This window comes from Balaenoptera borealis, assembly GCF_965194805.1.
Source record: "Balaenoptera borealis genome assembly, chromosome: 11".
In the NCBI taxonomy this organism is placed as follows: domain Eukaryota; kingdom Metazoa; phylum Chordata; class Mammalia; order Artiodactyla; family Balaenopteridae; genus Balaenoptera; species Balaenoptera borealis.
This window is the reverse complement of record NC_138868.1, coordinates 44,582,394-44,597,696: the sequence shown is the minus strand read 5'-3', so window position 1 is coordinate 44,597,696 and position 15,303 is coordinate 44,582,394. Positions and strand designations below refer to the sequence as shown.

General features: G+C 46.0%; 1 protein-coding gene across 13 annotated transcripts in view; it reads left to right on the top strand.

Annotated features, from left to right (window-relative positions):
- Nucleotides 1-15,303, top strand: part of MICAL2 (microtubule associated monooxygenase, calponin and LIM domain containing 2) — a 222,047-nt gene that overhangs the window by 45,521 nt on the left and 161,223 nt on the right. For all 13 annotated transcript variants that reach the window (XR_014231383.1, XM_082341338.1, XM_082341347.1 and 10 more), the window contains exon 3: nucleotides 3,660-4,000. Coding sequence is in view for 12 of the 13 variants with exons in the window: in XM_082341338.1 (XP_082197464.1) it covers nucleotides 3,737-4,000 (264 nt within the window). In the remaining variant the exon portion in view is untranslated. The remainder of the gene's footprint in view (nucleotides 1-3,659; nucleotides 4,001-15,303) is intronic.

The following is a 15,303-nucleotide window of genomic DNA, read 5'->3' as shown; positions in this document are numbered from 1 at the left end:
TTTCTGGAAGCTGGGACTCAGACTCAGAGGAGTCCTTCTAAATCAGCCTTTCTAGTTCACTCACAAAACTACCTTGTACTATGGATATTTTCAGTTCATTACCCAAATTTCCTCATATGAGGTTCCCCACTTTTCATATGAGAAACTTAAAACTTGGAAGTGGAGTTGTCCAAGGCTACACAGTTAGGAAGTGGATTTGAAACCAGATCTTCTGTATAGAAAGCCCATGGCCTCTAATTGTAAAGTATACATAATTGCTTGACCCGGGAAGCTAGTACCAGTGGTCATAATTATGTTCCTTCTTCTCCTCCTTTTGGTCTGATGACGTTTGAGCCATCTGACAAATAGTCATGAGTGCTGGTCATCGTGGAGTCACTAGGTGCTACATACATTACCCACATAATTGAATTTACCCCCCTCTGACTCGAGTATTGGTATCCCCACTGATCAGATGAGAAGACAGGCTGAGATAGACTAGATAACGTGCTGAGGGTCACACGGCTAGCGAGTGCGTGAGACCAGACTCACACCCAGGTTTGCCAGACTCTGAATATCTGGATGCTTTTCTGTGAGGAAACCTACTCCGCATGGGTGTCAGAGTTATTTCTAAGGTCTCTGACTTCAATTGGAAAGCGGTTTTAAAGGTTGAGACTAAACCCTTTAGATGGCAGGGAGGCAGGGCCGAGCCTGGCACGGGCTGCAGTGGGCACAGTCCCAGGCAGGGCTTATCTTCTTCTGTCCAGCCATCTCCCTCCACCTTCCCATATCTCACTCCAGATAAGAGCTAGTTCCTGGAGCTCTCACACCCACCCAGGGCCCTCAGCACCACTTTGTCTCTTTCCCTTGGGGCCCTAAAATTAAGTTGTTCATTTTTCTTTTGGGGGAGGAGGGGAGGCGGCTGGGGGGTTGGGAAGAGTCAGGTTCTTCCAGTTTATAAATTATTCTCTGGGAGTCGAGTCTGGCTTGATGACTCAAAACAGTTCACCATTTTAGACAAGGAGGAGTTGGCGACTTGGAGAATTGATTTACAAAACTCTTTTTTCAAACTAGTGCCTTCCCCAGCTTCAAATCTGCCCCAGGTGATGGCTTCAGCATACATCACATCACCCTGGTGCTCCTAGGGCCAGGCTCTGCTATCACTCACGAATCTCTCACTCCACGGCAACTCTGCAAGCTCTCATGCAAAAGACGCAGCTGAGGCTCAGAGCTTACATGGCTTGTGTGAAGCCAGGTGGGCAGCGAGGGGCCAAGCTGAGCTTTGGACCCAGGTTTCAAGAGCCCCAAAGCCTGTGGTTTTTCTCTGCACCACCTGCCCATCATCAGAAAGGACTGGAGGATTCCAGTGCAACTCAAGTAGCTTTGCAGTTGTCAAGTGGTTCCAAAGATAGATAAAGACAGAGGATGTTAATATGCTCTGAAAAGCGAACGAGTCTTGTTCTCTGTTTATGCTCTCTGGGTGGTGAGTCTTGCACATGGAGAAAGTTGAGACTTTCTCCGTGTGCAAGAGGTAAAGTTTATGTGAGTGATGCCAACGTGAGCACTGCAGACGTTAAAGGAGCTGACTGATCATGCTGCAGGGAATCCGTGTCTTTTGGTGCCAGCTTTCCAAGTGGGTTGAATTTGTTGAGTTGAGGGGACTAGAGGACGGAGGCCTGTCTGCAGAGTGGAGCTTGGCTGGGCCTGGAGCAGGGAATGTACTGTTCTCCCTTCGGCCAAGCCTGGTGCCAGGCCCGTTGGAAGCTCTTGGGGGAAGAGAGATGGGAGGGAAGGGTCCTATGCTGTAGCCCGTGCCGCCGCACCCATCAGTATCTGGCTGCCTGGAGAGCTTGTCGGCCCCCAGCAGGCGGCCCCTCACAGGTGGTGCCCAGCCAGGCTGCCACATGACACGCACGTGTGTGCTTTTCTTTCCCCTGCTCTCCCAGCTTCTTTCCTCATCGTGCTGGGCAGCTGAGGAGCTGCCTCCTTCCCCAGTCCACCCCGGCCATCTCATCTTCCCAAAGGCTTGTCTCACCCCGCTGCTGTGTCTCCTGAGCCCCACGGCCCTCTGGAGAAGCCAGGCCCCCTCTACGTTCTGCCCCAGACACCCCACCACACCTGGTCACCAGTCCTGAACTCCTGACACCTTGAACTTGCTGTCATTCTGCAGCTGTGCTGGCTCTTTCCAGACTCATGCCTTCATATGGTCCATTCCCGTCTTCTGGTGAAAACCACCTCGTTCCTAAAATTGTAGCATTTTGGCATTTCCCTCTTGTGGCTCCTCTGGACTCCTCCAGGCTCTGTTTAACACCTTCTTTGGGCTTCCATGTGCTGTGTTCATTTTTTACAAGCGCTGGCCTGGTTGTCTTGTAATCAACTATTTACGGGCCTGCCCTCCTCACTAGGCTCCGTCTCTGTATCCCCAACATCTAGGGTGACGCGTGGCCCTTGCTAAGGCACCAGTAGTTATTGCTGAATGAATGAGTAAAAGATTAAGGAAGAAGATAAACACCATTCTCTGCTTTCAGTTTTATAAAGCCAGCCTGCAATCCAAATGCACCCACAATGGCATTTCGGTCTGGAGAGTGGGAAGCTGCCCAGCCCGAGGGCTTTGTCTCTGTTTGCTGCCCTCCCCCTGCCAGGCCTCTGTCTGGGGGAGCTTGGTATGCGTTTACAGACCCCCTCCAGCCCTCCTGACAGCTGGGCCAGCCCCAGCTCCTTCACACTTATCTTCTTGCACTAGCTTTGGATTCTGGAAAAATAGCTAGTGCTTTGGAAAATCAGCTGTAATTTATTTTTGTTCCTTTGAAACTTAAATGACTTTCCTAAGAAAATGCCTGAGGTTAGAGTGGTGCAGAGAAGAAAGGACGATGGCCAAAACCCAGGCAAGCTATTTTTGTAACGTGAATGAACCTCCATCGCGTTTTTCCTTCCTTCAGCCTAAGCACTTGTTCCAAATAGCTCCCAGCTTGGGCTTACAAAGCACAGGCTCCTTTTGTGCATCAGGAGGAGACCCACGTGTCTCTCTCTCTTTCTGTATGTCTGACTGTGGGGGATGCTGTGCTTCTAGCAGATACTAGGAATGGAGAGAAAGTTTGAGAAGTTACCGTTTGCTGTCTGTAGAAGGGAAAGACCCGCCTTCTGGTAACTAACGAAGGAAGGCTTAAAAGTGTGGTGTCTAAGGATAGGTGGGATGGTGGTCATGAAATCAGGCGGCATGTGCTTTGCTTTTTGGGGGCTGTGCACTCATGTGATTAGGTTACGTTAACATTAGTCAACCAATTTATGGCACCAAGAATTATAGGTTTTCAACAGTGCTGAATCTAGTGTGCCTTTCTGGGTTTTGTTTGTTTTCCTTTTGCTAGTTACTACTTCCAGAACCACTGCTCATAGCAAGATTGACCAGGTACTATTGACATCAGCCAGGATATATCTTTGGCAATGTGTAGTTCTTTTCAGCCAGCCAGGGGAATGGAGTGTTGGGGAGAGAGATTGCCAGCAAGGCAGCATTGCCAGGTTAGAAGGTATGATTATACCTCTCCTATGGATTATGTATGTTTAGTATTAAGTGTTATGTTTAGTATGTTAGTATCTTAAAGGAATTGTATTTTTACCTCTCCGCACCTTCTCCCCACTCTACCCTCATCCACGAAGCTCACCTCTGCCTCTGCCTACCTTTGCAGGTGTGACATTTCTCCAGGTACTTCATGGTGTTCTCCTCCATCCTCTCCACACCACTGCTCTACGTGGCTCCTGAAACATGGGGGAAAACGAGGACGAGAAGCAGGCCCAGGCCGGGCAGGTTTTCGAGAACTTTGTCCAGGCTTCCACGTGCAAAGGCACCCTCCAGGCCTTCAGCATCCTCACACGGCACCTGGACCTAGACCCTCTGGACCACAGAAACTTTTATTCCAAGCTCAAGTCCAAGGTGACCACCTGGAAGGCCAAGGCCCTGTGGTACAAACTGGACAAGCGTGGGTCCCACAAAGAGTATAAGCGAGGGAAGTCTTGTATGAACACCAAGGTAAGGGAAACTCCAGCATGGACGCTTCTTACCCTGTGGGGCATGTGGGTTGGCTTGTTGGGAGGTTAGGAAACTGTTGCCATTTTGCCATTATAAGGTTCTTAGTGGGTGTGGATGTGTTTTATTGTTTGGCTCAGCTGAAGGTTGCCTTTGTCTGTATATGAACAGCTTATCCTGGTTGGGGGCTTCTATCTTATCATGGTGGCCTCACAGCTCTTCTTGTGTCCTTCCCAAGGCTGAGAAAATGAAGGCATGCTTGATGTTATCCTGTTTCTACTATTAAGTACTACCACTACTTCTTCTAGTAGCTACTATTTACCAGGTAGCGTCTTTGGGCCAGGCGCATTCTGTACGTGGTCTTATTGAACAGCACAGTAGTCCTTTGGATCATTTAAGAGATTTGAAATCTGAGAAGTCAGTTGCCTTGCCCAAAGTTACATAATAAGAAGGCAACCTTGGTCTCTCTGATTCTAGGGCTTAGGCCCTAAATTCCCTAGAGAGGCATAATTAGAGTTGTGTCGCCCTGGGAGCAAACATTTTAGAAAGCTCCCTGACTTTAGTTGGCTAAGAAGTAGGTCTTTGGTCTTTACTGTCTTTTCCTCCCTCTCTGTCTCTTCCTCTTCACATCTCCGCATTCTCCCCCTCCCCACCCCCTTCCTCTGCTCAGGGTCCCACTCACAGTTAACCCTCCACAAGCTGGTCGCTTTCCCCATTGAGTGGCCGTAGGCGACATCGGTGAACGTGGGGCTGCCCAGCGCATCACATCTCTGATAGCTCTGCATCACCCATCCCCAAATGGGCAGCCAGAAGTCAAGACTTCCCTGGGGGCTGTCAGCCCTGGGCACTGGTCCAGGCTGTATGTTTAGGTTAAAAGCGAGCGAGCTGTATTTAGACCTCACAGGAGGTAGCTCAGCCAGAGCCCTTGGAATTCTAGTCAGTGCCAATCCTAGACAAGAGGATTGAACTCTCCATAGAGATCAGGACTGTTGTGTTTTTGTTTTGGTGATGTGGAGCCGTTGAGTCCACCGTGGGATACGCCGCTTTCCCTTGCCCCCGGGGAGACAGCTGCCAGGCTCCTCCGAGCCTGGGACGCACAGACCGTTTGGAGCACAGGCAAGCATTCCATCAGGCTGAAACAGCCCAGTCGCCTTAGCCCAGAGCATATTAGCCATCCAGGAAGGGCCTGCCCATAACCTGCCAAACTTTGGCCTTACACAGAGGAGAGGGAAACGTTAAAGAAAAAAGGGGGGTGGGAGGTGGGGCCAGTATCCTAAGTGCCACCCCTGCCCAGTACCTCTTTTCCTAGTTGTTGTAACTTCATGGTTCATGGTTCACTGGGCAGCTCTTCAGAGTTCCAGGAGGGGGAAGCTTTTAACTTTCAAAGCTTCACCCTTTTCAGTAATTGTATATGGTGGTTTTCTTTTAAAATGACCCATAGAAGTCAGGTGGCTGGGGTGCAATATGTTTTCTCAAGGAAGATTTTCAGAGCTCTTATTGTATCAGCAAATGCATTGCCCCATACGCCCAACAGTTTCTAGCTGCTGAGGGACTCTCTTGGTGATCTGAAGACAGACCTTCGGAGGGAGTCGGCCAGCGGAGGGATGGAATGGAGGGTTGACCACCATGAAGATGTCCTTTCAGAAATCACTAGCCGGTTGCCTGGTCTGTCTGGCCAGCCCCTATTTTATAAGCTTTGATGGCTTGAAGTGGAAGAGTCCTTAACATCCTGTGGTTGGCAGGTCATCGTTGATGCCTAAGATACAAAGGAAAAGGACTGTCTTTAGTTAGTGATGCTGGGTAAGAGTGGTTCTTGCCCAGGAATTTATACACCTTTCTCAGGAGGAGGAACAAAGACATTTGAAATGTGGTAACCCATCCCATAAAAACTACTTGGATCCTAACGTGCAGAAGATACATTTGAAAATGCACTCTACGGATGGTTGTGACTGTGTTAGGCTACTTTATCCTCATGTTTCAGAAACTCAAACTAACCTAAACAAAACAGGGAAATGAGGGAAGTGATTAACTCGTATAAACAGGAAGGTCCAGACACTCAAAGTCTTTCCCATCCTCTCTCCTTCCATCTCTCTTAGATGTTTTGCCCTGTTTTGACTTCATTCTTCCCTCCTGCAGACAGATTTTCTTCATGATACTAGCCTCTCGTTCATATCTTTGTAGCTCTGTGACCCAAAAGACCAGGATCTTTCTCTTCCTGCTCGGTATGGAAAAAAATCTCAGGGAAGGATTTCAACTGGCTCACCTCTGGGCCAGTTATTGTGGCCAAAGCCAGAGGAGCTGACCACTGCCTTTGGCAGCCCTTTTAAACATCACATGATTGACCTGAGGGAGGAACAGGTCCCCAGGGACGTGGAGGTGGGCGATAGACAAACAGCAGGTGTCCTCTACCTGATGGGTGACTGCTTGTTTGCTTTCTGGTTATGGAACAGGCCTCTCCATGTTGGAGTCACGTGGTTGGCCGGTGCTCGCTCTGAGAGCCTGGCGCTCCTGGTTGTGAGTCAAGCAAAACAGAACATTGTCCTTGCTCTTTTCCGACATGAACAGACACTGTCTTGCTCACACACCTCGCTTAGGTTTATCCTTTGGTGTACTAGTTTACGTCGTCAAGCATTAGCCAAACAAGAAGTGCTGGGCGTTACTGTGTACGTGGTTCATCATTAACACTAAGCCGTGTAACACAGGCGTGTCAGGTACCAGGCATATAGCCAAGCTCCTGCTTAGCCGCAGGTAGAGTGGGAATGAATGAAATGCAGCCAGAGCTCCCACCTTTGCACGGATGTGGATGCATCTCGGCACCATCTGGAGTGGATCTGGGCCTCAGAGATTCACAAGCATTAATCAGCCCCTTCCAGGCGCTATGAGCCCTGTCTGCTCCCTCATGCCAGCAGGACTGTGTGTGTGTGTGTGTGTTAGTGGTGATGGCAGGGGGAGATTGGTGACCAGGAACTGTTTGGAGAAGATGACCTCTGGTACAGCTGCCAGGGGACAGGGAGGAGGACCTGCAAGGTCCCTAGAGCAGTGGCCTAGGTGCCAGCTGCATAATCTAACTTGCGATCAGTGTTCATTATTGATTATTATTTATGAGGGTTTTGCCAGGCACTTAATAATTCTTTCCCTGGGTGTGATCTGTTTGGATAAGAAAGGAGTGAACCAAGGAGTAAGCCAAAGAAACTCTTTCAGGACTGATATTGGCTCTGAATTAGGGTAGTACCCGGATCAAATGCCACATCCAATTGTGTAATGTTACTGGGGAAAACGGCCCTGAAGAAAATGCAGTACATAATTTGGCCTGGGAATTACCATCGTCACAAAGTCATGGAGTCTGCTCATTTATTTGATATGTACCTTTAATGCTAGGAGGAACTTGAAAGAATGTTGTGTACAATCTCTGCATTTGACAGATGACAACCAGGGGGCCCAGGAACATGAAGCTATTTGGTTGAAGCTAGCGGGAAGCATTGCCAAGATTTGGATTCTGTTTATTGGTTTCCTCATATAGTGTTTCGTTCATTCATTCATTAGGTATTTCCAATACCCTATACATTAGTAGGTATTTGACAGAGGAAATGGTTTGAAAGCTTAATAAGAAGTGGTTCTCACTTGAGCTTTCTATAGAGAGGACAGAAGTGTCATCATTTCTGTATTTATTCACTTAATCATTTATGAGGTGAATGATTATTGAGCAGCTACTATGTGCCAGGCACTTGTCTAGGCACAGGACAGCCACTTAATAGCTCTGCGGCCTTGGGCAGGTTACCGAAATCCCTGATCCTCAGTAGCCATCTCTGTAAAATGAGGATAATAATGGTACTTCCTTCATGGAGTTACTGTGAGGATTAAATAAGGTAATCTTTGTAAAGTGTTTAGAATGCTGCCTAGTACATAATAAGTGATCAGTAGATGTTTAACCATTATTATCATTAATATCCTAAGTGCTATGAGAGAGTTGTATACACTGTTCTGCAGGAGTACAGAAGAGCGACTGGGGTAGTCTGGGAATGCTTCCTGCAAGAGGAGGTATGATTTGGGGCTTGACAGACGAGTAGGAGTTTGCCTTGCTTTACTGAAGGAACAGCTAGAGGGAACATAAGGCAGAGAAACATATTCTGGTAAGAGTACATTACTCATGGAATGGGAATGAAGGTACCCGTGGAGAGAGGGAAGCAGGGAGAGCATGAGAGCCAGAGAGAACAGAATGGATGAATGACAGGAGACCAGAAAGGCCTCCTGGGGCCAGACTGTGAAGAGAGGGTCCCTCGGTCAAACAGAGGACATGGAGGGTCGTTGAGGATGAGCCCCCGATTCTCAATCCAGGGTTCTTTCTCCCACCCTCCAGGGGGTAGCTCAGTAATCACAGGTAACCAGTTCAGACCAGGAGGCATTTGTACATCATTGCCATAAAAACCTGCTTGCAGGAAATGACTCATGGGCTCCTGTCACCAGCAGCCATGGGGCCAGCCTATATAATGAAAACTCTTGGGTTATCCTGTGAGAAGGAAATGTCTGTGTTTTGTGAACATCCAGCAGGGTCACGCCACACCTTCTGCACTTGAATGTGACCTTTGCCTGTCTTTGTGTCTGCACTGGCTCCCCAGTGGTGGGTAACCCAGGCCCCATAATGCTTGCAGCCCAACTCATTATGTGGTTCCCGAGCTTCATGAGCAGAGCACAGCAGGAGCAAGGAGGGAGGGAGGGGTGAAGCTGGGAGGGAAGGCCGCTATCTCCCAGTCTAGATAAACCTATCTGACATTCCCCACCTCTGAAATCACCCACCAGGGCCCTCAAAGCCAGGCTGTGCTGCACTGGCTGGGAAATGTCTAGCACCGCTTTGCCTAATACGGACAGTTGCAGGCATAACCAACAGAGTAGAGGATGGTCCCTGTGGTGTGACCTTCAGTACTAGTTGAACAAAAAGCTGCCATAGGACTTCCCTGGTGGCGCAGTGGAGCAACTAAGCCCGTGCACCACAACTTCTGAGCCTGCGCTCTAGAGCCCGTGAGCCACAACTACCGAAGCCCGCGTGCCGCAACTACTGAAGCCCACGTGCCTAGAGCCCGTGCTCTGCAACAAGAGAAGCCACCTCAATGAGAGGCCCGTGCAGCGCAACGAAGAGTAGCCCCTGCTCGCCGCAACTAGAGAAAGCCCACGCGCAGCAACAAAGACCCAATGCAGCGAAAAATAAATAAATAAAATAAATAAGTTTCTAAAAAAAAAAAAGCTGCCATAAACTCTGGATCTGTCCGCTTACCTGACAGTGGACTCGGGTGCTGTTTCACTAGGCACATCTGCAAGCCTAGATTACCAATTGGGTTGTGTGAATCACTACACGAAGTGTGTGGGGTTTGCGTGAGTGCGTGCACTGAACATGCCATGTGAGCTTGAGGAAATCAATTCCCAACAATATTAAACCGAGATGAAAAAATTCTTTTTTGGCTGTCTTCGTAGGACGTGGTTAATCTGGGTTCACTGTGGTTCATTTTACAAGTACATTTATAAATAAAGACTTCTTTGTCTTTTTAAGAACAAACTAATTTGTTTTCTTTAATTAAAAAAGAAATGCATGCTCATGATAAAAAAAATGATTCAAGCAGGAGAAGAAAATATACTGTGAAAGGAAGTGCCTTTCCCCAGGCCACCAAGTCTCCTCCCTAGAGACATCCACTGTGCCATTTCCCGTGCACCCTTCCTGAAAGTCTTTACACGTGTGTGCATGCGTGTGTGTGCATATGTGCATGCAAGCATATGAATGTGTGCATCCCCCTTTCTCTTATTTAATGGGAAAAATTTTTACATATTTGTTGTGCACCTTTTTTTCACTCAAAAATATATATTGGAGATTGTTTTATATCAGTACGTGGGGAATCTAACCCTTTTATTATTTTCATGGCTTTTTTAAGGCTTGATATTTTATGGTTCCATCACAATTTATTTAACTGCTTAGGTTGTTTCCAGTCTATTGCTGTCTTAAACAGTACTGCAGTACACTTCCTCATACACACTTTGTATGCACATGAAAACATGTCTACGGGATAGATTGTGAACATTTCGGAGTCCAAGGGTGTGTGCATTGCATTGACAATGTTATAGGCATTGTCAAGTTCTCGTTCGTGGAGGTTCTTGCAGTAGACACTCCCAAAAATAGTGCAGGAGAGTGATAAGAAGAGCCCTGGGATGTTGCCTTCTTGGATTTCCTTAGCTTGGCTGAGTGGGCTTTGGGATGGACACCCTCCGAGTCCTGGAGTCTGGGCTGGGTGGCCTGGAATGGGACCACTGAGTAAAGAGCAGTTTGGTCGCCATATGGTAGGGACCGCTGCCGCCCCTGTAACAATCACAATCACAACTATTTCATTACTGTTACTGCCCAACATTTGCATAGTGCTTTATAGTTTCACATACGTGGTTTCATTGAGAAGTTTGCTTTCTCTGTACAAGGTGAATGCTCTTTAAAAGAAGAACAAATACAAGTGTATGCTTTCCTCTTCAAAACTTCATCTAATAGTGGGAGCTTTTAGAGCCCTGGTCCACGGAGGATCTGTACTCTTTGTGCTGAACAGGGGTAGCTTCCTGACCCAGCTAACTTGTTCTCTTATGATTCAATTTAAACTAGTATCACCTCCTCCAGGGAGCCTGCCCTGACAGCCTTTCTACATCCCCCTTCTCTTATTTCATCCCCAGTTGGGTTTGGTGCCCCCATGGGCTCCCAGACTCTGGTCCTACCACTACCTTGCTGATCGGTATCCCTCATTGACTGCTTTTTTGGCCACTTTCCCACTCATCGTGAACTCCCTGAGGACAGGGACCATGTCTGGCTCACCTTTGGGTCTGAAGCACCCAGCACAGGGCTTGACACAGGGAGGGTGTTCAGGGACTAAATGAATGAACTGTGTAGCTCAAGAGGCTTCTTTCTGGAGCAATACAAATAGCATACTGTTAACATATGTAGTTCTTTCTGGAGCTGTACGAGGTGAGTCCTGGTATTTCCAAGCCCTGATAGTGGGGTTACAGAAGCCGGGACCAGCCAGCCCCTTATTTCCTTATTCAAACGTCTGTGCGGATTTGCATCTGACCATTGCTCGTGAGCATCCTCTCCCTGTGGTGTGGGATGAGGACCACAGCCTTGTCTGCGCCTTGACTAGCATCTGGCTGTTCATGGAGCTTTCAGGGGGGAAAGGGAAACCGGCCTGTAGGCCTGTGAGGCTGAAGGGCTGGGTCTCCTTTTTCTTGGCGAAGAAAGAAAAACCTCTCACAGTTCCTGGCCCACCCAGGGTTGCAGAAGGCCTTAGGGAATCTCTGGCCAGGATTATGCAAATTAATGTGTACCACTGGGCAGGGCAAGAGGAAACCATGAAGCAGTTTCAGGCTCTGCTTCCCAGACTGGAAGGTCTCTTGGCTTCCCTCCTTCCTGCTCATTGGAGGCTCTTGCTGGGCTTTGCTTGTTTTTCATAATAAAAAATATCTTGGAGATCAGTATATTCCATGGCAGGGGATTTTTCCACTTAGTGTGAATGTATCTATCTCCTATCAACCAGGTGGGGTACCAGGCTGAGTTCGGCCTTCCTGCCACAGGGAAGCTCCTGGGCAATTCACTGGGCCCAGCACTTAGTTTGTTCTCCCCTCTGAATCAGAAAGGATTGCACTCAGCTGCAGGTAACTGAAAACTCAACTGCAGAGACTTAAACAAATAGGGGCTCATTTTTTAACCAGATGTCAGGAGAAAGGTGGTGACTGGAAATTCAATGGCTATGTTCCCTGTGATTCTCTGGGCCAGTGCTGTCCAATAGAAATATAAGGTGAGCTACATATGTAATTAAAAATTTTCTAGTACCCACATTTTAAAAAGTACAAAGAAATGGTGAAATTGATTTTAATAATATTTTTCATTTAACATAATATATCCACAATATTATTATTTCAGCAGGTAGTCAATATATAAAATTATTACTGAGCTATTTTACAATCTTCTTTTTTTGGTATTAAGTCTCCGAAATTCTATGTGTTTTACAGCTCAGCTCAATTCAGATTAGCCACATTTGAAATCCTCAATAGTCTCATGTGACTAATGGCTGTTGAATTGGATAGTGCAGCTCTAGGCTTTTCCTCATACTTGTCACCTTGTAGTCACAAGATGGCTGCTGCAGCTCCAGCCATCATGTCTGGTTTTGAGGCAGGAAGAATGTAGAAGGGGCTGCTTTAGCTTCATTCATTGCTTTATCACATACACAAAAGTGTTTCCAGAAACCCCATTAAAATATAAGCTCCTTGGGGGCAGGAGTTTTTGTCTTTATAGTCTCTGCTGATTTTCCAGCCCCTAGAATAGTAACTAACTAACGAATAGGACATATTTGTCACAGGTTGAGTTCTTCAGAAGCAGATGCTTAGAAGGTGTTTGGGGTGCAAGATGTTCATTAGTAATCAATACCTGTGAAAGGAATGGGGGAGGGAAGCAGGATTGGGCAGAAGAAGTCAAACTGTGTACAAGAGAACCAGATGCCTGTGGGTTCAAGCAGCTGAGTCTTTTCCTGCTTGGCCTTTCAGCCAGTGAGTTTTGCAAGAGACAGAGGTGGGAGGCCACACAGACCTCAGTTGATATAGGATGATCAGCTATGAGCTACCAGCTCTCTCTATAACGTGTTTAACATATACACCAATGCAAATAGTGTATTGTAGAACATGTATAGTTATAGACGTGTATATTTAAGGGGAGTAAGTTGTAAATTTAATAGTATATACACGAATTCTTTTATGTATTATAAAATTATCTTACATAAAAAACTATTTACCTTAAACTTCTATGCAGCTTCTTGGGAAGAAAACCTGAACGTATTTTAACTTCAGAGCCTTCAGCTGTATGGAACGTATTTCACTGCCACCTGGCATATCCCACACCTCCTCTTATGCGTCATGGTCTTAAGAGATATAGGGTAGCGAGCTATCACCAAAGGTTCATCAGTGGGAATTCAGCAGTGGGAAGATTTTTATTCTCAGATCCTTTCTTCAGAGAGAGCTGTCTAAATCTAAGGAACATACCTGGGAAAATTCTTTTATGTCCAAATCTGCAGAAGTCCAGGGAAGTTCCTTTACCCCTTCTAGTTAGCATGCCGATGTTTATCATGCAGCTGTGCATTGTTCTCTCTGCTTTAAGAAAGCGATCTTTTCCATTTTCTCCCTCTCTCTCCCTCTCTCTTTTTCTCTCTCTCTGCCTCTGTCTCTGTTTCTCTCTTTGGTATTCCTAATGTTTCCCTTTTTTTACTGTGGTAAAATATGTATGACATAAAATTTGCCATTTTAACCATTTTAAAGTATATAAATCAGTGGCATTAATTACATTCTCAATGTTATACAACCGTCACCATTTTCTATTTCCAAAATTTTTCACTGCCGCAGTTAGAACCTCTGTACCCAAAGTAATAACTCTCCAATCCCCGCCCCCTTCTCCCTAGCCCCTGGTAACCTCTGATCTCCTTTCTGTCTCTATAAATTTTCCTATTCTAGATATTTCATGTAAGTGGGATCATATTTGTCTTTTTGTATCTGGTTTATTTCACTTAGCATAGTGTTTTCAAGGTTCATCCAAGTGGTAGCAAGTACCAGAACTTTTATTCCTTTCTTTTTTCCAATTTTAGTAATATGTTTTATTTAACTCAATTTATCAAAATATTTTGATATGTAATCACTATAAAAGTTATTAATAGGATATTTTAGATTTTTGTACTAAGACTTCGAAATCTGGTGTATATTTACCCTGTTAGTACATCTCAATTTGGATGCTAAACTTTAATCAGAAGTACTTAATCTGTATTTAGATTTCAAAATATTTACAGTTAAAAAAGTAGATTTACGTGTCCAACTTATTTCAGTCATACTTAGTTTTCCACTAACTGAATTGAGTCTGGGTTTATTTTTTAATTGTGGTAAAATATATAACATTAAATTTACCATTTTAACCATTTTTCAGTATCCAGTTCAGTGTACATTTACACTGTTGTGCAGCCAACACACCATCCACCTCCCAGACTTTTTTCATCATCCAAACTGAAACTCTACCCATTAAACAATAATTTCCTACTCTCTCCTCCCCCCAGCCCCTGTCAGGCACCATTCTACTTTCTGTCTCTGTGAATTTGGCTACTCTAGGTACCTTATATAAGTGGAATCATACATATTTGTCCTTTTGTGACTGGCTTATTTGACTTAGCATAATGTCGTCAAGGTTCATCCATGTTGTAGCATGTGTCAGAATTTCCTTCCTTTTCAAGGCTGAAAAATATTTTGCTGTATGTACATACCACATTTTGTTTATCCATTCATCCGTCTCTGGACACTTGGGTTGTTTCCTCCTTTTGGCTATTGTGAATAATGCTGCCATGAACCTTGGTATACAGTATCAGCTCAAGTTCCTGTTTTCAGTTCTTCGGGGCATATACCTAGGAGTGGAATTGCTAAGTTATATGGTAATTCTGTGTTTAACTTTTTGAGGAACCACCAAACTGTTTCCACTTACTCTTATTTTTAAAATTGCCATCCCTGAGTTAAATTGTTCACAGTTATTAATTCATTCAAAAAATCATTTGGAATGTCTACTACATGCCAGGCACCAGGGATACAGCAGTAAAGAGAGCAGATAAAATTCCTGCCTTCTTGGAGTTTACATTCTTAGTGAGAGACGACAAATAAATATACGTGGCCTGAGTGTGCATACCTCTGTGTGTGTGTATGTGTGTGCGTGTGTTGGTGGTAAACTGCTAGGGAGAAAAAACAAGGTGAGGGCAACGTGGGTGCCCCGACCAGAGGTGGGTTACTGTTTTATATCGGATGCCCTAGAAAGGCTTCTGTGAGACGGTGACATTTGAGCAGAGACCTTAAGGAAGTGAGGCATGAGCATGTGGCTCTTAGAGGGAGGAGAATTCTAGACCAAGGGAACAGCAACAGGCGTAGAGATACTGACAAGAGAACGTGCTCAGTATATTCTCCAGACATCAGGGAGACCCATGCACCTAGAAGGAGCCAGGCCGGGGTGGTAAGACACGCGTCCAGGAAGGGAGTGGATCCAGATCGCATGGGCCTTGGAACAACTGGAAAAACTTTGTCTTTTACTCTGAATGAGATGTCGGGCCACTGGAGGTGGTTAAGCAGAGCCACATGATCTGACTTCCTCACGGAAGGACTTGCAAAACCTTGGAGATGAAGAAAGGAAAGGTCGACTAGAGTCTCTCCCTCTGTGAATAACAGCTCTCTCAGGCCTAAGGAATTTATTGCATCCTCTGCTCATCCTGTCTTAGAAGAGC